We start from the raw sequence: 21,844 nt of genomic DNA, 5'->3' as shown, positions 1-21,844 counted from the left end.
GAATTGCTGTTTAAGTCAATGGGAGGCATCCAGGGATCAATTTGGAGTTGTTTGCAACCGTCCAGACATTCGAGTTTTTTTTCAGAGAAAAAGCTCAAATCGAGTTTTTAAAATTCAAATCAAATTCGATTCGAGTTTTTGGAATGATTGCATTCATCCAAGTTTAAATTTTTTTTATTTTTAAATAAATTTCAATTGGTCGACTTTCGAATTTATGGGAGTTTTTATAAACTTGCATGAATTCAAAATTGTCCTTTGATAAATGTGCCTCGAAGAGGCTATGCCTTTGTCGTGGATTCCCAGGGGGGAACAGTGAAGAGACAGAACTATACACAGCCAGTTGGTGCTCCATTGGGACTTGTGTGAATGATGTATAATCTCTGAAAAATGGTGGGAACACATTGGCACTAGATACATAAAGAATAATCAATAATAAAAAACAACTTTCATTTTAAACCTGTAGACAGACAAATATTAAATACCCATAACCGCCGTGAAAATGGTCCCAGTGTGGACTTTACAAGGTAAAGTTGTGCTCACCACAAATTTTTAAGCAGGGGTACAATGAAGCTGTGACCACAACATTTATGTATCTTGTACTGCCTGGGTGCTATATGACAGCAATATATATATATCTATACAGGCCCCTTCCCACAATTTATTACTGCTAGTAGTTGTTTGCATGGTATGTAGCACAAAATGATCTTCTTGTTGGTCTGTTATTAGTATTGATTGCTCTCTGGACAAGCTGTTCCTAGTCTTAATCTGTTCCATGTTCAGAGATATATTGGGTTTAATTTGAACGGGATGCATTAAAGTGTTGTTCATGTCTTAATTCGGACAGAGCTCATCGTGTCAGGGAAGGTTTACCATTTTACTTTCCATTTCTGCTTCATTTTACTTTGCTTGCTTTGTGGATGTTTATCCGTAGGAACATATTTGGGAAAGTATGAAAAACTGGCAGATAAAAAAATATGATGTATGCTGCACCCAAGGATCTATCAATTTAACATCTATTATATAACAAAAGGGCCCATTACAGGTTTTTAAAGCCCTCGCTGAACTCCATAAAACTGTAAAAATGGCCATACACAGGCTGATTTAAATTGCTGATTTGGCCCCTTCATATTTGCTCCCTTCAGATTCAGCCCCTCCAGTGTTGGCAGTTTATCTACTCATGTAAATTCGCCAGATATCAGTCAGGTGGTGTGAAAATCATGTTAAACGATGGGTCTCTGTAGGCCCCAGTGGATGATCCAATTGTAGGCTTTAGGGCCAGTGATCAGATCAGTATGTGAGTGCAACTCCACCAACTATCTATTTTCAATTTTCCTTGTCCTTAATCAAGGAGTAAAGGTGGCCATACACGGGCCGATAAAAGCTGCCGACAGACCCTGTCGGCAGCTTATTGGCCCATGTATGGGGCCCCCCGACGGGCTTCCATGATCGAGATCTGGCCGATAGTTGGCCAGATCTCGATCGGATGGGACGAAAAATCCCGTCAGATCGCAGCCGCTTCTATTCGTTGATGCAGTCCCGTGATCCGACCACCCATTACTATTCGTTAGGATCCGATCATTGGGCCCTAGGGCCCACGATCGGATCAGCCCGATATTGCCCACCTCAAGGTCCTGTTTCTAAATGGGTATAGGTAACAAAGAGATTTTACACAGTCATAAACAAGGTTTCTTTCTTTATCTTTTCTAATTAAAAACAAAATGTGGGGGCCACATCGGGACCAAATCCACTCTTTTGGCAGCCTTGCCAAAAGAGAGGATTTAATGTGTATGGCACAACCAGTGCCCAAATGCTGCGCTGCACTCTACTTTGTATTGATGCCAAACTATAGAGGCCATTATATATCAGAGATGCTTATTGCTAAACAAATTATAACACTGTACAGGTATGGGATCAGGTTTCCAGAAAGTTTATCTCCCATAGACTACATTAAAAAAATGCTTCCTTTTTTCTCTGTAATAAAACTACTGGATCCAAACTAAGATATAAATAATCCTTATTGGAGCGAAACAATCCTATTAGCTTTATTTAAATATTGTTTTAGTAGACAAAGTATGGAGATCCAAATTACGAAAAGATCCCTTAACCAGAATACCCCAGGTCCCGATCATTCTGGATAACTGGTCCCATACTTGTCTTGCCATGTTTTTTCTTTTTTTCCTTTCCTTACTAACAGAGGTAATATGGTGCACAAAGAACTTAATCAAGAACTGATTCTCCTGTGAAATTAAAGGAATTATTCAGTATAACAATAGAATCTGCCTAAATAGATAGTCTGTGCAAAATAAAATAATTTTTCAAATATATACAAAAATGCAATGTAGAAAGGCTGCAGCGACTGAATGTGTAACATAATAGCCAGAACACTACTTCTTACTTTTCAGCTCTCTTAGTTTCCACTGATTGGTTACCAGGCAGTAACCAATCAGTGACTTGAGGGGGGCATATGGGCCATAACTGTTGCTTTTAAATCTGAGCTGCATACTAAAGATCAATTGCAAACTCACGGAACAATTTATGTCCCATGTGGTCCCCCTTATAGTCGCTGACTAACTCAGAGTTAGAGAGCTGAATAGCAGGAAGTAGTGGCACACTGAAAAAGAAATTCAAACAAATAAATACTTTAAGATACAGTAAAGACTGTCAGATATAGGCAGTAGTTACTTACAAGATAGGGTCTGTAGGTTTGTTCTTAAGTTGAATTGGTATGAAAGTTTAAACATATACATTTACTTATTAAATGCAACAAGACAGATGTTTGTCTTTTCATAGTATTTATTTTTACCTTTCAGTGCTCTGCAGTAGACAACACATGCCAGAGGGGACTGGGGCAGGTGGTTTATTAAAGCTAAATGCTAATAAAGGCTAAGCAAACCATAGTATGTAACTGTAATAGCCTCTGTAAGTGTGAGTTGGTGTATGTAACTCGAGGACTCCCTGTACTAAATACATAAGTGCTTCTCAGTGTCCATTTGGTTCTTTTCCATAAACCAGAATCTCTATATAGTTGATAGTGATGTGTGGGTCAGGAAAAACGAAACCCGTAAAACCTTAACCTGCACCCAACCCCAACCCTAACCAGCTAGATGTTGCCATTGTAGGACTCGCACACAGGCCCGGATTTGTGGCGAGGCCACATAGGCCTGGGCCTAGGGCGGCACATTTTTGGGGGCGGTATGCCGCCCAGCCGCCTGTGCTCCCCAGTGCTTCGGTGCTCGCACGCTGGCGCTTTTGCGCCAGCGTGTGGTAATGCGGGCGGGCGCTAGGACCGTGCAGAGCACACGACCTAGGGGCGCCTGCCCAGCGAATCCGGCGCTGCTCGCACACGACTCATACCTGTGTCATTGCACCCTATACTCTACCTCTGTGTTCACCTCTGGTTCTAAGACATGGAATGTTGGGGAGCAGAGGAGGAATGAATGTACTTCCTGCAATGGCCACCCAAATTTCAACCCGAACCTGCCCAACTGGCAGAAAACCCGTTGGTTTCAGGTTAACCAGCACATCACTAGTAGCCGGTCTTCTTTTTGATTATGGTGGTGTCATAGATTTAATTTTGTATCTAAGTACTTTCATCTTGTTGTCCAGTTGCTTACTTTTTCTATTCCTCTGTGTTTTGTTGTAATCTGTTGTGATAGACTAGTAAGTAACATGGGGAATTCTCATTAGGTGGAGCTGCCTCCTGCCGATCTGGGGCCAAGTTCTGCTTTAAACCAGACACTTACATTATTGCGGGAGGTCCTTGTGTCGCATGACTCTTCTGTTGTTCCACTCGACGCACGGCAGGCTGATTTTGTACAGGTAACAATCATTCTTTAAATATTTGTGTGTTTTTTAACCAAGCAAAGCATAGAAAGGAATGGTAACGTAATTCCCCTTACAGGAAGCATTCAACAAAACTACCCATTTAGAAAACGCTTGTTTTTTTAATTGAGTTTGTAAATCTTCACAATATGAAAAAAAAGCTGTGTGTCTCCCCCTTTCCTCGACATATCCTTTCTCTATACTAATCCTTTACTGACAGTTTCATTATGGCCCCATTATGGGTTAATTCATTAGAAAATAACATTTAAATTCCATTAACGGGGTGGTTCACCTTTAAGTTAAGTTTTAGTATGTTAAAGAATAACTTTTCAATTGGTCTTTAATTTTTTCTTATTTTTTTTTTATAGTTTTTAAATTATTTGCCTTCTTCTTCTGGCTTTTTCCAGACTTTCAAATGGGGTTCACTGACCCAGTCTAAAAAAACAAATGGTCTGTAAGACTGCAAATGTGTTGTTATTTCTACTTTTTATTACTCCTCTTTCTGTTCAGGCCCCTCTCCTTTTCATACTCTCTTATTTAAATCAATGCATGGTTGCTAGGTAATTTGGACTCCAGCAACTGGATTACTGCAATTGCCAATGGGATCAAGTTAAGTTATCACAATCACAGTAGGCTAATATGGAATATACGCAGCCTTACATAAGGCCATAATGTATCCCCTGCTGCATCCATGTAAAAAAAGCCATTAATACGATGTAAAATATATCGTTATGAACAGTGATGTCATCGTTTATGAACAGTGCCTAGTGATGTCACTGGATACATGATTTTATTTGAAAATATAAGGATGTCAGAAGTCATTTCATGACCTGTATAAAAGCATTAGGCCTATATATTTACATTTATTTGGTAATATGTTCACAGTGTATAGGTAAATGTAAAACCCAGCACCTTGCAAGCATCTAGACCAATTTGATATAGTACAAAGAGAAGTAAGTAAACGTGACCGCTCTGACTCACCGCATGTGCCGGTAAAGAAAGGCTGGCAGCTTGCAAATGCTGACGGTGCTGGAATCTTTCGGCGTCCCACGCCGCACAACATAGAAAGCAAGAAGAAGATGGTTTCCGTACTCCTATATATTTAAAATTTCAAAACTATATTCGTCCATAGATAAAAAAAAGACATGTAACAGAACACTGCTTGACGCGTTTCGGGCTCAGCCGCCCTTAATCCTATGCTTCAAGCAGCGTTCTGTAACGTGTCTTTTTATGAATAACGTTTTGGAATTTTAAATATACCGAAGTGCGGAACCATTTTCTTCTTGCTTTTTATATAGTACCAAGACCTGCATAGCAAAGCAATATAGTAAGCCAAAGCCAAGCAGGAATAAAGAATATATCAAACAAAGCCTCTAAAACATCCCTTTTATAGTTCAAAATCATTTTCATTTGTAGCCTGTGACTAAACAACACCCACCCGAAAGGGGGTACAAAGGGCAGCTCCATGTTCTTTGCTTTGACGTTGTCTTTTTAGGTCCTGTCCTGTGTGCTGGATCCATTATTACAGATGTGCACAGTGTCTGCCAGTAATTTAGGCACAGCTGACATGGCCACGTACATGGTCAATTGCCTCTACATGATGAAGACAACTCTTGCTCTATTTGAGTTTACAGACAAGCGCTTGGAAATGCTGCAGTTCCAAGTAAGTCTTTCTCTTCTGTTAAATTGCCTTTACTGCACATAATAAGATGATAGTATCTGGAGTCAGCCAAGTGTTTCTCTTAATACTGATGTTTTTTTTTGTGATTCATGTTCTGCTCGTGCTTGGGATGGTGTTTACATAGATATGAACTATTAAAATGAATGGAGAGGATGCTAAAAAGCTATATTTACTGCCCGGATTAGATTTTTTTGCACGTTAAATAATTATATTATATATACGTAATTATATGTGTTGCATGACTCTTCAACTCCTGAGCTAATAACAGCCGGTGTAATTTGCATTCTGGTATTTAATATACAGGTAAGGGATCTTTTATCTAGAATGCTGGGGTTTCCATCATTTGGATCTCCCTACGTCTAATTCTACTAAACAAGTAATTTAAACATGAAATAAACCAAATAGGATTGTTTTTACTCCAATAAAGATTCATTATAGCTTAGCTGGGATCAAATTCAAGGTACTGTTTTATTAATTTTTATACCCCCTGATTTAAAGTTTTCCGTCAATTTACATTGTTGTTTTGTGGTTCCACCTATATATTGTGCATAATACATTTCCCTGATTTTATATTTTCCTGGATTTTACACCATTTCTGGTCCCCTGAAAAACATAAATGGGGGTTCTACTGTACAGAGAGAAAGGAAATTATTTGCTTAATATTGAGTCTATGGGAGATGGCCTTCCCATAATTCAGAGCTTTTTGGATAATGGGTTTCCAGATAACGGATCCCATACCAGCCATTGAACACTTGCTGTATATGCATAGCAACACAGCTGATTTTGCGGGTGGAATTTGTTTGCCAGCTTAGATATAAGAGGCATATGTGTATGGAAACCAATAGCTCAAGAGAAGATCAGGGCTTACACACAGAGATTAGGGATGGGTCTTTTAAAATATCATAATAAGGGAATTCGTCTTACATAGCAGCTATAAAGGCAGAGACCAAACCTTCAGCAAGTGGCCACAGAATGATCGTTTCATTGGAATGACTCTAGTACAGGTTTTTAAAAGGGACACTCTACATCAGTGGTCCCCAACCTTTTTTACCTGTGAGCCACATTCAAATGTAAAAAGAGTTGGGGAGCAACACAAGCATGAAAAAGTCCCTTAGGGTGCCAAATAAGGGCTGTGATTGGCTATTTGGTAGCCCCTATGTGGACTGGCAGCCTACAAGAGGCTTTACTTGGCACATTACTTTGTTTTTATGCAATTAAAACTTGCTTTCAAGCTCTGAATTCAAAAATAAGCACCTCCTTTGAGGACCCTGAGAGCAACATCCAAGGGGTTGGAGAGCAACATGTTGCTCGCGAGCTACTGGTTGGGGATCACTGCTCTACATAGTGGCACTTTCTCTAAAGGCTGCAGCCAATGGGAGTTAATGGTGCTGTTCACCAGAATCCAGGAAATTCGCTGCCTTCTCACTGTCCCTACTCAATCTCAATTATGCATTTTGTCTTTTATCTGCAGATTGAAGCACATTTGGACACTCTTGTAAATGAACAGGCTTCATATGTCTTAACAAGAGCTGGACTAAGTCAGATATATAGCTGTGTACAACAACACAAGCCTGAGCAGGTAAGTCCATCCATGTACATTATTATGACATTACCATACAAAAATCCCCTGAGCTAAAGTAAATGTTTAATACTTTTAAAGGTGAAGGAAAAGCACATTTACTCGGGGGGGGCAAAAGTTAGGGACCCCAAGTGATTGTATATACTTACCTGTAGGGATGCACCAAATCCAGGATTAGGTTCGGGATTCGGCCATGATTCTGCCTTTTTCAGCAGGATTCGGATTCGGACAAATCCTTCTGCCCGGCTGAACTGAATCCTAATTTGCATATGCAAATGAGGGCGGGAAGGGAAATCCTGTGACACAAGGAAGTAAAAAATCTTTTCACATTCCCACCCCTAAATTGCATATGCAAATTAGGATTTGTTTCGGTATTCGGCCAAATCTTTTGCGAAGGGTTCAGGGGTTCGGCCAAATCCAAAATAGTGGATTCGATGCATCCGTACTTACCTGACACCCCGGGCCAGTGCTCCTATCAGCACCGGTCCAGGGTTTATTGCACATATGCACCCGCACAAAGAAAGAAGAAGGAAGTGGATCACTCCATGGTGCTCACTAGAAGAACCCCGGGCCAGTGAAGTTTTCTCCTGATAGGAGCACTGGCCAGGGGTTGAGTTTTTCTGCTGCATTAGGACACAATCTTAGGTTTGGGGGGGGGCATGAAGCAAAGGCCCCAGATGCAAGCTCATTGTGAGCTTGTTTACCCAATACTTGCTGCACTCTGCACCTTGTAAAATAAATCTTATAAATCTGGGAAAAGGTGCAGTGCTCAACACAATTGGTAAGGACTGGGCTCCTTTGCATTCTGCACCCTCTGGTGTTCTGCACCCTCTATTTTGTGTGTCTGAATTACACAGATAGGCGGTGGATAGAATGGAGGATGCCTACATGGGAATGTGTGCTGCATTACTGGTGGTTACTGTAGGATAATTTCAGAGGTTTTGATATATAGATTATAGCCATTAGTTTGAATTTAAAATATGGTAAATAGTAATGGTAAATTACAAATTGCGAATTTCTTTGTTAATTAAATATTTCCACTTACCTTTGGGGTAATGGCACAATGGCAAATTTGGGTGCTTTGGCAGCTATGAGTTTTAGTAGCTCGGGAGACATTGCCAAATCCTGCATTTACCCCATCACCAAACTCTTGTGTCTTATTTTGTATGGAAATATGGACCACTGCGCTCCCAAATGAGCATCTCCTGTCAAGTGCTTGCTTCAACATTTTAAGTCAATTTACATAGTGGGCAATGGAGAGCACTTCATCTGACATTAGTTTCAAAGCCCCTTTTTTGCTTTGTAATTACTATTAATAGACATCTAGCTAACTGATTTTTCTTATTTTCCTTTGCAGGGGGCACTTTCAAACCTGCCCAGTATGGATTCCGTATCCCTCAAGGCTGCAATGGTATATTCTATATATAATCTACTGATCATGCTCACAGCTTCTTCCATTTTTAAAGTTTTACACCCGAAAAGCATATTATGTTATATTATAAATTTAAATAACTATGTTTGAAATAGCAACAAAGCTTAATTATATGAGGGGATTACAAAGAGCTATGTTTGGCTATACTGAGGCTGTACTTTTTACTGCCCTCATTACAAGCTTTAATTCAGACCTAAAGCAGTCTGTGTATATACCCTTCACTCAATACTCTCTGAGCAAGGTACAGTATCTCTGAGCACCCTCATCATATTTGTGGTTCTATATTAAATGCGTGATCACTGCCAAACATGGGCAACCAACACAATGCCATCATTTAAAGGGTGGTTCACCTTTCAGTTAACTTTAGATTTGCTATAGAATGACTAAAATTGTCTCAGAATATCACTCTCTACATCATACTAAGGGGGTTATTTACTAAACTGTGGTCAGGCTTTTTGGGGCAAAACTTTATTTTTTAAACTCGAATTTTTCCAGATTTATTAAAGCCTAATGCAGCAAAAAACAGAATCCAAAAATCCACCATCTCTGCCGAGGTTGTGTATAAGTCAATGGCAGAGGCCCAGATCCTATTTTGAAGTTTCTGTGGTCTGCGCTGGAACTAGACGAAAAGCTGACCTTTTCCGGCAAAAATCCGAAAAAGTTGGGCTTTTTTTGGAAAAAGCCAGAAAAAAATGGAGCGATTTGGGGAAAAATAATTGTAAAAAAAAATACAATTCAGGGTTTTGCTCGATTTTATTATGTTTTTACCAAAACCGATTAAATTGAGCCTTTTTAATAATAATAAATAAGGTCAAATCGGGTATTAGAGTTTGGTTGTGATTTTTTTTTTAAATGAGATGCATTTGGATGTTATTAAATAACCCTCTAAAAGTTAACTCAAAGGTGAACAACCCCTTTAACTGTTCTGCAAAGTAACGGTTATATTAAGGCTGTCCAAATAAAGAAGTACACTCACTGGGAGTTACTACATCTCTGTAGCGATACAGTAGGGCCATATATCAGAAATATATCATATATGGCACTATATGAGTTTCAGAAGTAGCCTCCCATCTCCAAAGTTCATCTACATCTAGTCATTTTATATTTATTTAAACTTTCAGCCCACATAGAAATCGGTGTCATCTTGCCTGAATGTTGTCATGATATGCTGGTTTGCCTTTGAATATTATAATGTGTTATGTATTGATTAGAAAGTTTTGAAATCCCGTGTGCAAAGCTATAAGCATAAAGACATTTGCATTTTGATAACAAATAAAAACCAAAGAAACCTGAGGTCTCCAGGCAGTATAATGTGCCGCCATATTTTGTCATGTTCTTTTCACAGACAAATCAGAGACTGATTCACTAACATACGTTTAAAACTAAAATTAGTGCTCTGAAATGTGCTGCTTCTTAGGATGTGTAACTTACTTAATACAGTAAGTTATGGCTGCTGTTGTTAATATATGGCACCTGTGATTTGTATTTGTAGGTGCAATTTGACCGCTACCTGTCTGCTCCTGACAACCTGCAAATGCCACAATTGAACTACTTCTTAAGTGCCACCGTAAAGTAAGTGAATGCTTGATATTACTGTATAGCTAGTTTTAAATATAAAAGAACTGTGTATTTTTCAACAACCCCTTCCTTTGTGCTTCTTACTTTTCCTTACAGAAACTTGTCTTTGTGTCCGTCCCACCCACCATTCTCTCACACTTCTGTTGTTTCAAACTTCTGCCTTTTGAAAAAGCTGAATGCCAAATGCAGGTCAAGGCTTCTTGTTTCTTACATTTAACATTTGAATTAATAATTGCCATTGGATTGCTGGTCGTCAGTTAGAATTCAGGACTGACGCTTAAGGCCCCCCCCCCATACACGGGCCGATAAAAGCTGCCGACAAACCGAGTCGGCAGTTTATTGGCCCGTATGTGGGCCCATCCGATGGGCGTGCCCGATCGATATCTGGCCAAAAGTCGGCCAGATGGCGATAGGGTAGAGTAAAAAAATCCCGTCGAATCGCGGCTGCATCTTTTCATTAATGCAGTCCCGCGGTCCAACCACCCGTATGGCCTCCATTTTAATCTGGGTATATCGGGGAGAGATACACTCAGGGGCGATCCTGGCCCCTCCGCCGACCCCCCCTCCCCCATGTGCTCACCTTTTTGCACCTCAGGGGGTCCACGAGGGTGGCAGAGAGGGCCAGTACGCTAGCGCAGAGAGCCTAACTGCTCTCTCTGTGCTAGAAAAGCCGGATTTCCAGTTTGAAAATCGGAAATTCGGCTCATAAAATACCAGGAGCAGCATTTTTGCCGCCCCTGGTACCTAGTGGGGCGCTGCCGTCTAAGGCGTCAGCCTCAACTCACCTCATTGGGGAAGTACCCCTGGATACGCTCGTTTGGCAACATCGCCAAACGAGCGGATCTCCCGGTGTATCTTTAAGTGTCTGTCTAGGTAAACTGTAGGCATCAGTCTCTAGGTAATGATGAATATTTTTTGATTATTTTTCAAAACAAATAGGTTACTTTGTGATTGAGGAGGAATGCATTAAGTAGGTAATTGTGCACAATTTAGTGTGTAAATAGCCTCTAATTAATTTCTAAACCCAGTAATTGACTTTCCCCAGGTTAAAATGGTTTTATATGTAACAATTCACACAATAATGGATTAAAGGCTTGCATATTTATTAAACTGTAGTGGGACTGGCTGCTAAAGGAATCACATACATTATTAAAGGCATGTGGTCTCAATAAGACCAGTTTTTTAAATCTTTTATAGCCTTCCAGCCCACCCTCTAGGGTTGCCACCTGTCCTGTTTTCACCGGCACATCACGTTTTTTGGAAGGGTTGTTCGGTTGAAAACTCCCTGTCCGGATTTCCAAATTCGGAAATGTGGACAGGACAATGAAGTAAATGGTATGGTAATCAGCCAATCACTGATCTCCACATCACAAGTCCCACCCCCATACCTCATCAGCCCCGCCCCTACCTCGCCTCCTATGTCACCTGTCCCTTGACATGACCTGTCCCGCCCCCTGCCCGGACTACCTTTCATAGTCACTTTGTTCATTCAGTTACTCAGCCTTCTGTCCTCTTGTTCCCCTCCTTTCTCACCTTGTTTCCTCATACTTCTCCTGTTTACCCTATTTTTTCATATTATTCTCATACACTTTACCCTCACCTGCTCACCCTCATGTTCTTATACATGTATTGTTTCTGTATAAAAGCTCTTTAGTGTCTGATCCCTGCATTATTTCCCTTTTTTATAGGTTTTTTTGTAAACTTCTCAAATTCTTTTTTTGACTCTTTCCAGCTTTCAAATGGGGGTCATTGACCCCATCTAAAAAACGCTACAAATGTATTGTTATTGTTACTTTTTATTACTCATCTTTCTATTCAGACCCTCTTCTATTCATAGTCAGTGTCGGACTGGCCCGGCGGGATACCGGGAAATAACCCGGTGGGCCCCGACCCATAATGGGCCCCCGCCGGGCCAGTCCCCTGTCCTGATCATATCTGATATTTTTCTATGTGCCGCGCAGCGTTATCTGCGAATGCGCGCGGCACCTTTCACTGCGCCTACACACATGCACGCCGAGCAGTGCCTTCGCGCATGCATGTTCGGCGCATCATCATTTCGGAGGGGGCCCTGGACAGTAGTCCCAGTGGGCCCCGGGCCCCCCAGTCCGACCCTGTTCATAGTTCATATCAGTGCATGGTTGCTAAGGTAATTTGGATCTTAGCAACCAGATTACTAAAATTGCAAACTGGAGAGCTGCTGAATAAAAAGCTAAATAACTCAAAAACCAAAAGTGATAAAAAATGAAAACCAATTTCAAATTGTCTCAGAATATCACTCTCTACATCATACTAAAAGTTAACTTAAAGTTGAACAACCCCTTTAAGGTACATATGCTTAATTCACGTGCTTTTGTCACAGTATTTTTAAAGGATCTGTTTATTATTAAGAGGCACCTGTAAAAATAAGCACTCACTATCCATACCCTATCCTTCCAATCCTTTTCCATGATAGGATGTTTTGCACTGATTTTGTTTTATTTACTTACAATCTGATGATATTTGGTGGGAGCATTACAACCCCCTTACTACTTCTCTTGCGACATTGACCTTTGGAACAAATATCATACTTTTTCTTTTGGCTTAATGGATTGAGTGCTTGAGCATGACTTTATCTGCATTGCCAGTAATTGCTGTGCCACATAAAGACATGGATGGCTAAAAGCATTATTGAGAAAACGAGCTTATATTTTAAATCATTGTTGCCGTTCGGAATGAATAGGATCACAATGGAGTAATTCGGTGCCTCTTGATTTTAACAGCAGAAGTTTCCCTATTTATATAACTAAGATAGCAAAGGTTTTCTTGACATTTTAAGTAGAACCTGTTATCAAACTATACTATGTATTATCCACTCCATCAATGCAGAACATATAAAGTCTTGTATTTACTAAGAGACCCTAGCTTTAGCTTCTGGGAGTGTATTACTCACAATGACTTATTCTGCTCACGCATCTCTAACATTTTTTTTTGTCTGCTGACTACATTAAAGGGTTTAGTACTGGCATGGGACCTGTCATCCAGAATCCTGGGATCTGGATAAGGCATTTTTACGTCATTTGGATCTCTATACTTCCAATATCCAAAATGTATCTGATATTTTATTCAGATAAATAGAATCCATGATTTGAACTTATTTATTATTAAAAAAGCACAATCAGATCGGCATAAAACTCGATAAAATGGAGCAAAATCAGAATCGTACGTTTTTTTCGGATTTTTTCCCCGAATTCCTCGATGATTTTTTTTTCCCATAAAGTCTGAATTTTTTCAGATTTTTGCTGGAAAAGCCCAAAATAGTCGGTTTTTGGTCTAATTCCAGCGCAGACCACAGAAACTTCCCAATAGGATAGGGACGTCTCCCATTGACTTATATACAACCTGGGCAGGTCTGAAATGGCAGATTTTTGGATTCAGACTTTTTCCATCCTCTGGGTATAATAAATCTCGATAAATTTGAGGTTTTTTCCCACTAAAAAAGTTTACTGAAAATGATTTAAACATTAATTCACAATAGTATTGTTTTCCCTCCAGTAAGGATTAATTATATTTTAGTTTGGATCAAGTATAGCAGGGGTGCCCAAAAGGTAGATGGGGATCTACAAGTAGACCTTTAGTTGGTGATCAGTAGATCTCAAGAAACTGTCAACAAACAGCTTGTCTATATAATCCTCCTGTTTCTTGCTTTTCTTTCAGATATTTATGTTAAGGTTACATAAGAAATAGTTGTTTTTAAATATAGTAACATGAACTCTCTTATAAATAAAGGCATAAAATATAGACGTTATAACATAAGATAAGAAATTTAGATGAGGCTCGAAATCCGCAGAGGAAAACTTGATCCAAATTCAATTCCAGTTTTGGGGTCAGGACTATTCAATCGAATTTTAGAAGTTCTAATTTTTTCATAAATAATATATCATTCGAATAACCCCCAAAAGTAGACCCAACATTAGTAAATAATCGGTCCCCCTGAAGTACAGGCTACTGTTTTATTATTACAGAGAAAATATGTGAATGCTGCCTGTGGCTCGGCAGTCTTTTGTTCCGTGTAACTGATCTTTTCAGGCTCGTGCAGACGCTCAAGGCAGTCCAAGTAAATCACCACTTGCACAACCTTTGCCCCATTAAAGCGTATTGATTCTTAGAACTCTACTTCACATCTGTTTCATTTCACAAGACTGACGATAGCATTTTATATTTATTGAGCACATATACCGTGTATGTAAGATATACAAACTGTTACCTATTTAAACAATTTCACGTGGCTCTTTCTAACCAACACGATTTCAATCCGTTCAACAATGAGTTCGGGCCCCATTGATCATTGCAAGGTTACAGACATGAAGAACAATGATGTACAGGTATGGGACCTGTTATCCAAAATGCTCTGGACCTGGGGTTTTCTGGATAATTGATCTTTCTGTAATTTCTGTAAGTCTCCTAAAAATCATGTAAACATTAATTAAACCCAATAGGCTGGTGTTGCCTCCAATAAGGATTAATTATATCTTAGTTGGGATTAAGTACAAGGTACTGTTTTCTTATTACAGAGAAATCATTTATGAAAATCTGAATTATTTGATTAAAATGGCATCTATAGGTGATGGCCTTCTTGTAATTCAGAGCGTTTTGGATAATGGGTTTCCAGATAACAGATCCCATACCTGTATTAGTTATTTGTTCCAAAAATATGTATGGCATGAAATAATTGTCCACCCCAAGGCTCACCTTAACTGATTGTTATTTTGGGATCCTGGATGTATTGGCAGAATATATAGGCATTCTTCCTGAAGCTCACTTGAACTACACATTGGCATTTATCCCAAAGCTCCCTTCTTCTACTCTGCCCCCCCCCCAGCTCCCTCAGTTAGGGACTGTAATAAAGCGTAACATTTCTTGCTCTCCTTCAGCATTACTAGGTGGGTATAATTTTACTGCATTTCATGTGGGTAATGTACACTGGGATCAAACAGCAGAAAAATACCAACAATGTGTATTTATATTGCTGAAAAAATGCAAATAGTGTATAATGTATGGCATTTATCCTGCATTAGAAAAATACTTGCTCATAATGTTTTCATATAAATATATATATTGTGGTATTCATGTACCACGTAGGGGGAAAAGGGAGCAGGTTAATTGCTTATTAAATTTTACAACTAATTCAATGCAAGTCAAACTGGACAGTACTCGGGCAAGAACCTGATCTTTCCCATTTTGTTCATTTAAAACAGAAATTATAAAAGTCAATAGTTGTTTTAAGGTCATAGATTAGTTTTTATGGTTTTTGGGGTCCGTGGCCCACTGGGTGCCACCTCAGGGGCTCCCATACCCCTTTAGTGGCCCATGCCCCAATCTTGACTTTGTCCAGAAGCCGCAACCTCCCCCGCTGCCATACGTACCTTTTGTTTCCTGTCCTTTGCGACTGCAATTTGTTGGAAATCAAGTGGAAATTCAGCTGAAAATTATATTAAAGGAGAAGAAATAGAATTTTACACTTGGGGGTGCCAAAAGTTAGGCACCCCCAAGTGACTACTTTTACTTACCTGACACCCCGGGCCAGCGCTCCTATCAGCAGAAAACCGCACCAGCCTGGGGTTCTTCTAGCGACCACCATGGAGAGATGGTCTTCCTGCTTCTTCGGGTCTTCTCGCAGTTGTGCATGCCCAGACTTTAACGAGCGCCTGCCCCGGGAAATTTGAAAACCGGTGAAGCCCGGGGTGTCTCTTGGGGGTGCCTAACTTTTGGCACCCCAATTGTAAAATTCTATTCCTTCTCCTTTAATATAATTTAAGGAGCCATTTTTTTTCTGCAATTTTTGCCCACTGGACCACACCTAACCCAGAAGACAGCCATTGCATACACAGGAATGGAAGAATGGGTGCCTTCAGTAGTTTTATTTATTATATATATTATTTGCTATGGGATTCCCCTACCATAACCGGTCATGCTTACATGGACCATTTAAATATTCTAAGGTAGTGCTTCATTTCTGATATCTTATAAGGCACAACATTGATGGTAACCTGCTCGATGGTTGGCAGTTAATAGGCTTTTTGACTCTTCAGATTCAAAGGAAATGGGTGTGGAGGATGTATAGCCCATAAACATGGAATTAACGTTCCCTCCATGCTGTGTAAGTTATAGTCTTGCTTCAGGCAATGCCTAACTCAAAGCAATGATAATTAGATGCATTTAGCAACAGAAAATGTATAAATGAATGGGTTGCTTGAAAACTTCCTGTCACCAGACTTAAATTCTAAAGCATTAACCCACTGTGCATTCATCTGTTTCCTTTTTGCAGAGAACAGATCATTAAGCAATCTACAGAATTAGTTTGCAAAGCCTACAGTGAACTGTATGAAGCAGTTATGAAGCCAGTGAATGGATACAAGGAGCCAACAAGCATTCTCCATAGATCTCCTCAACAAGTCCAGACTCTGCTCTCGTAAAGGTTACTTGTGACAGCATTTTCTTTCCGGGAAGTATTTATGTAATAGCATGAATACGCTGACTGTGACGGTGATTGTAAATAAAGGATCGTACATGATGACACCCATATTTGTACAAGTGGACTTTTTCCCATTATTTATACTCCTTTAGGCATGCTACTCATTATAATGCATCAAAATATGTGTATTTATGAGGAAGAATGTTTAACCTAAGGAGATGACTGGGTTAGAATGGAGAAACCTCACAGAGGCGACATCTTCCTCGTGGCTTCCATTAACCAGGTGCCTAGGAGTCTTTACAATATTAAATCAGCCCTTTGAGTGATAGAAAATTGATACAAAGGCACTGTCTGCTCCTCCACTGCTTGATGTGCTTGCATGGGATACATTACTTCAGGCCTCAAGTATCTGGGTGCAGGTACATCAAGCTTTTTCTCCACAGGACTAGGTCTGCTACTTCTGGACATAAAGGAACAGTAACATCAAAAAATTAAAGTAATATAAATATAATGCAGTGTTGCCCTGCACTGGTAAAACTGCTTCATTTGCTTCAGAAACACTACTATAGTTTATATAAACAAGCTACTGTGTAGCCATTTGGGCAGCCATTCAAAGGCTCAGGTTACTTACTCTCCTAGAGAGTACTATTTAAAGAGGAACTAAAGTCTAAAATAGAATAATGCTAGAATTGCTGTATTTATTTTGTATACTAAACATGAACTTACTGCACCACAAGCCTAATCAAACAAATGATTTATGTTTTCAAAGTTGGCCACAGGGGGTCACAATCTTGTAACTGTTAAACATCTTTGCAAGACCAAGACTGTGCACATGCTCCGTGTGGTCTGGGCTTCAGTTGGAAGGCTAAGCTTAGGGCTCGTCATAAATGATCAAAACATCACAAGTCAAATAATATTTGCCAGAACCTGATACAGCAAGACTGATTAATAATCAGAATATACAGACTGCACTGGGTCCTGGGTTGTCATGTAATCTAATGTGGATTTTATAGTATATGTATTGTGTAATACAAACTTTCTCCAACTCTGTTTAAATCTGGCTCCATGATCTTTGTCCCTGTAGCTGGAGTTGATAACCGTAAAGGAGATGTAAAATCCAATACAAATCTCTACACAGTCGCCAACTGCTCTACAGGGAAACAAACAAAGCTGCTTGAGTTCTGGGAAGTAAGGTGGGGTGGGCTCCCCCCTGCTGTTCGAAAGTATGATCGTTTCCCTGCAGAGCAATTAGGGACCGTCCAAAGTTTCCTATCCACAGCAGTCAGAGCAAGTCAAACAAAGGGAGAATTTCACTAAAAACTGTACACATTTTTTAATTAAAGAATATTGGAGATCGGTTTCTTTTTCATTAAAGAAAGTAAAAATGGTATTTTATTTTTTTGCCTTTAGATTCCCTTTAAGGATCTGACCTGTCACTGACTGGCCTAATTTACGGGGTTCCTGCTTCCCGACTTATCAATGGAGGAACAGATCTCTCTACAGCAGAATGCTTTGCTGGGCCTTGGTGTACCCAGGCTCCCTGAACTCATCCAGCTGGATCAGCAACTAAAAGTCAAATTAAAAGATCCACTCCTAACCAGGCACTATGTTAAAGTGTGGCAGGAAGTGGTCATAGGCCAGTAAGCCAATAACTGGAATATGTAGATTAGTAACTAGATACTGTACATGGACATCTGCCCAGCAACTAGGGAGATAAAGAAATGTAGGGATTTAAAGCCATAGGGGCATAATAAACCTATGGGACACACACACACACCCCCTTTCCTTGGATAAGATTGATTACTCTGTATAATGGCAAGGATAACAATGGCAATATATTTGGTGATATCCATCTCATAAGAATAGCATGGATGGAAGCATTCTTTGATTAGAAATTATAATACCTAAGTTAAATGCTGAAGTTTTTTTGGCAAGATGAAGGGAGAATACAGACCAACAAGTAAAGAAATGTACAGTTGACTATTGAATTAGGAATCACTTCTCCTGCAAGCTCCTTATGTTGACAACAATGATGCTTTTCAGCTCAACTCAGACGTGGTGATGTGTAATTTTCAGGAATGATTTCTAGTCAGAGAGAGAGATTATTTTTAGCACGTGGGTTTAAATATCTAATTATAGATGCCTCATAAATAGACTTTGAGGTTTTATCCTTAAAATATAGATTTGTTTGTGACTTATCACAATGGCTTCTGTTATACTTCTCCGATATACAGTCATATCTGAGTTTCATGATTAAAATGACTTGTTTGCAGAGGCTGCTCATAAGTGTTGCCTGCATTGATGTAACCTTTATGCACACAGTTATTTTCAGTGCTTGGAGCTTGAATTTAAAGGGATACTGTCATGATTTTTATGATGTTGTTTTAATTTCTAAATTACACTGTTTACACTGCAAATATAGAATATCTACATATAAAATTTAATTTTGCCTGGTTATGTGATTTCAGAAAGAGCCAGCTCTTTAGGATGGAACTGCTTTCTGGCAGGCTGTTGTTTCTCCTACTCAATGTAACTGAATGTGTCTCAGTGGGACATGAGTTTTTACTATTGAGTGTTGTTCTTAGATCTACCAGGGAGCTGTTATCTTGTGTTAGGGAGCTGTTATCTGGTTAACTTCCCATTGTTCTGTTGTTTGGCTGCTGGGGGGAAGGGGGGGAAGTGAGGGGGTGATATCATTCCAACTCTCTGTACAGCAGTATAGTGACTGAAGTTTATCAGAGGACAAGTCACATGACTAGGGGCAGCTGGGAAACTGACAATATGTCTAGCCCCATGTCAGATTTCAAAATTAAATATAAAAAAAATCAGTTCTTTTGAGAAATGGATTTCAGTGCACAATTCTGCTGGAGCAGCACTATTAACTGATTCATTTTGGGGAAAAAAATAAAAATTCCCATGACAGTAACCCTTTAAACTGTCTAGGTATCACAATTGCATTCATTGCTTTTGAAAGGAGCTTTGAGATACCTGTGCAGAATGCCACAGAATCGGTGGCTTGTTTTGACTATGGTTGCCACCTAAGCCGTCCCGCATTTCCAATTTGTGCTCCCCGAAACACGAGATTTTGCATTTCATGCCGAAATCCACTGGATCTGCCCACAGGCACATTGAGCAGAAGAGCAGCAGCAGAGGCGCAGAATCTTGGACTGGTTTCTCCGCAGTCTGAGATCTACATCGTCTCTCACTAGCCTTTAGCTTGTTCATGTGACTGTCAGGGACCTGCCCTCCCATAATGTAACATTAATGCAGCTGTAGGAGGTATTGCAAACCTCTGTCCAAGATGTGAACATTGCTATGTTCAAAGGAGTGTCCCTTGTCTTTTAGATGTAGCAAGACGACTTAGTCTCACTCTGTAGCGTTTGTCCTCCTATACGGAGCCATTTGCTTGGTGACCAGTTGCTTTCTCTCAAGTAACACAATGTTTGGCGCTTTTGTTGCCGCTCCCCTCGGGTTAAAGATATTCTGTTTAAACAAATAGGAAATATATAAATATATTGGAAATAAAGCGTATATGCATATCGACTGTAGCACCGACATATGTTTGTATTCATTTTGTCCATTTCGACACCTGAATGCCTCTGGTTTTGGATGGGGGAAGACTTTTATTGGTTCAATTCAGCTCAATCATATACAGGTATTGGGATCCATTATCCAGAAACCGTTATCCAGAAAGCTCCAAATTACAGAAAGGCTGTCTCCCATAGACTCCATTGTATCAAATAATCAGAACTTTAAAAAAATGATTTCCTTTTTCTCTGTAATAATAAAACAGTAGCTTGTACTTGATCCAAACTAAGATATAATGAATCCTTATTGGAAGCAAAAACCAGCCTATTGGGTTTATTTAATGTTTACATGATTTTCTAGTAGACTTGAGGTATGGAGACCCAGTAGCTCCCCATCTTCTTTTCTGCTGATTCACTGCACATGCTCTGTGCTGCTGTCACTTACTGAGCTTAGGGACCCACTCACAATATACAGTACACATAGAATAGAAATGTCACATTATAAGGCTGATTAGTAATTAATACAGATAATTACTACTGGCAGCACAGAAACCAGTGCAACTAGAATCAGCATTTAATAATCAGCCCTGTAGCATCAGCTTATATTACAGACCAACCAATTACTGTTTTAATTCTTAACCAAAGTGAGAAATATTGGGAAATCTGGCTTCCTTGGGTAGATTACATGAAGAAAATAAATTAAATATATATTCGGATTTCTACTTATAAGAATTGTGGTGACTATAAGTATAGATAAAATATATGAACTTCTAGCAGATGTCGGTTATGAGTGAAGAAATGAATGACTATTTCTTTAAGATATCTGTACACAATGTGGAATGGAACCATATATCACCCTCTCCTTCCCTGTTTTCCTTTCTGTACACCCTTTTCCCCCATCCCTTTTTAGTTATTTCTTTTTTTTGTATGTTTATTTAAAATGGAAAAATAAAGGATTGATAAAAAAATATTACAGACCAACCTCATTTTCTGCTTGATAATTAGTGACGACCCCTAAGCTTAGCTTCTCAACAGCTGCTCAGAGCCCACTGAGCATGTGAGTGTCACAGGCACTTTCCAAGATGGTGACCCCCTGTGACAAGTTTGAAGTCCTGGATCATTGCTGCTATTGCTCAATCTACATGTTTGCACACTCAAAACAAAAACGAGAACAATTTAACACGTGGGTGGTTTAAAAAAATAATTTTTACTATTGTTCAAAAAACATTTTACATAGACAATGCCATACAACACATGGCGCAATTTATACAATGTTAAAAAAGTAGCATAGAAAATGAACCACCCATTAGTTATATGCAGCAAGCAAGAAATCAGCAAGGGAGCGGATACACCTACCAGAAAAATGAGAATGGCCCCAACGTTTCGGCACCAAGGCCTTTGTCAAGGGGATTCTGATGCTTACCGAGTTTAGTGGAGGTATAAATACCCTATTCAATCACTATCAGGACGCTTCGTTCGCGCGCTTCCTATACTTCCGGGTTTGTGACGTCACTTCCGCCTACGTCACTTCCGCCGATGAGTCATCCGGCTTGGTGACGTGGCGCTATACTGCGCATATTCAGGGAGGAAGCGTGCGCATCTGTTTACCACGTTGCTAAGCAACTTCAGCTACATGTGACACTATTGTTTACATCGCCCCAAAACAGATACAATTACAAGAGCGCTCAGAAGATTAACAGATCAGGACAGAATCATGCAATGTACCTTATCCTATATACTAACCGAAGGCCTATCTATGTCCCGAGTGGAGGGG

The 21,844-nt window shown here is 39.7% G+C and overlaps 1 protein-coding gene across 3 annotated transcripts in view; it reads left to right on the top strand.

Annotated features, from left to right (window-relative positions):
• Positions 1 to 18,896, top strand: part of cog6.L (component of oligomeric golgi complex 6 L homeolog) — a 76,792-nt gene extending 57,896 nt beyond the window's left edge. The window contains exons 14-20 of one of the 3 annotated variants that reach the window (XM_018244975.2): positions 3,688 to 3,819; positions 5,318 to 5,485; positions 6,975 to 7,082; positions 8,440 to 8,493; positions 10,007 to 10,086; positions 16,397 to 16,546; positions 17,954 to 18,896. In XM_018244975.2, coding sequence (XP_018100464.1) covers positions 3,688 to 3,819; positions 5,318 to 5,485; positions 6,975 to 7,082; positions 8,440 to 8,493; positions 10,007 to 10,086; positions 16,397 to 16,544 — 690 coding nt within the window. In that variant the 3' untranslated portion in view covers positions 16,545 to 16,546; positions 17,954 to 18,896. 3 annotated transcript variants of the gene reach the window in all.
• Positions 18,897 to 21,844: the final 2,948 nt, after the last annotated feature.

Source organism: Xenopus laevis, chromosome 2L, assembly GCF_017654675.1.
Source record: "Xenopus laevis strain J_2021 chromosome 2L, Xenopus_laevis_v10.1, whole genome shotgun sequence".
Classification (NCBI taxonomy): Eukaryota; Metazoa; Chordata; class Amphibia; order Anura; family Pipidae; genus Xenopus; species Xenopus laevis.
This window is presented reverse-complemented; position numbering and strand designations above follow the sequence as displayed.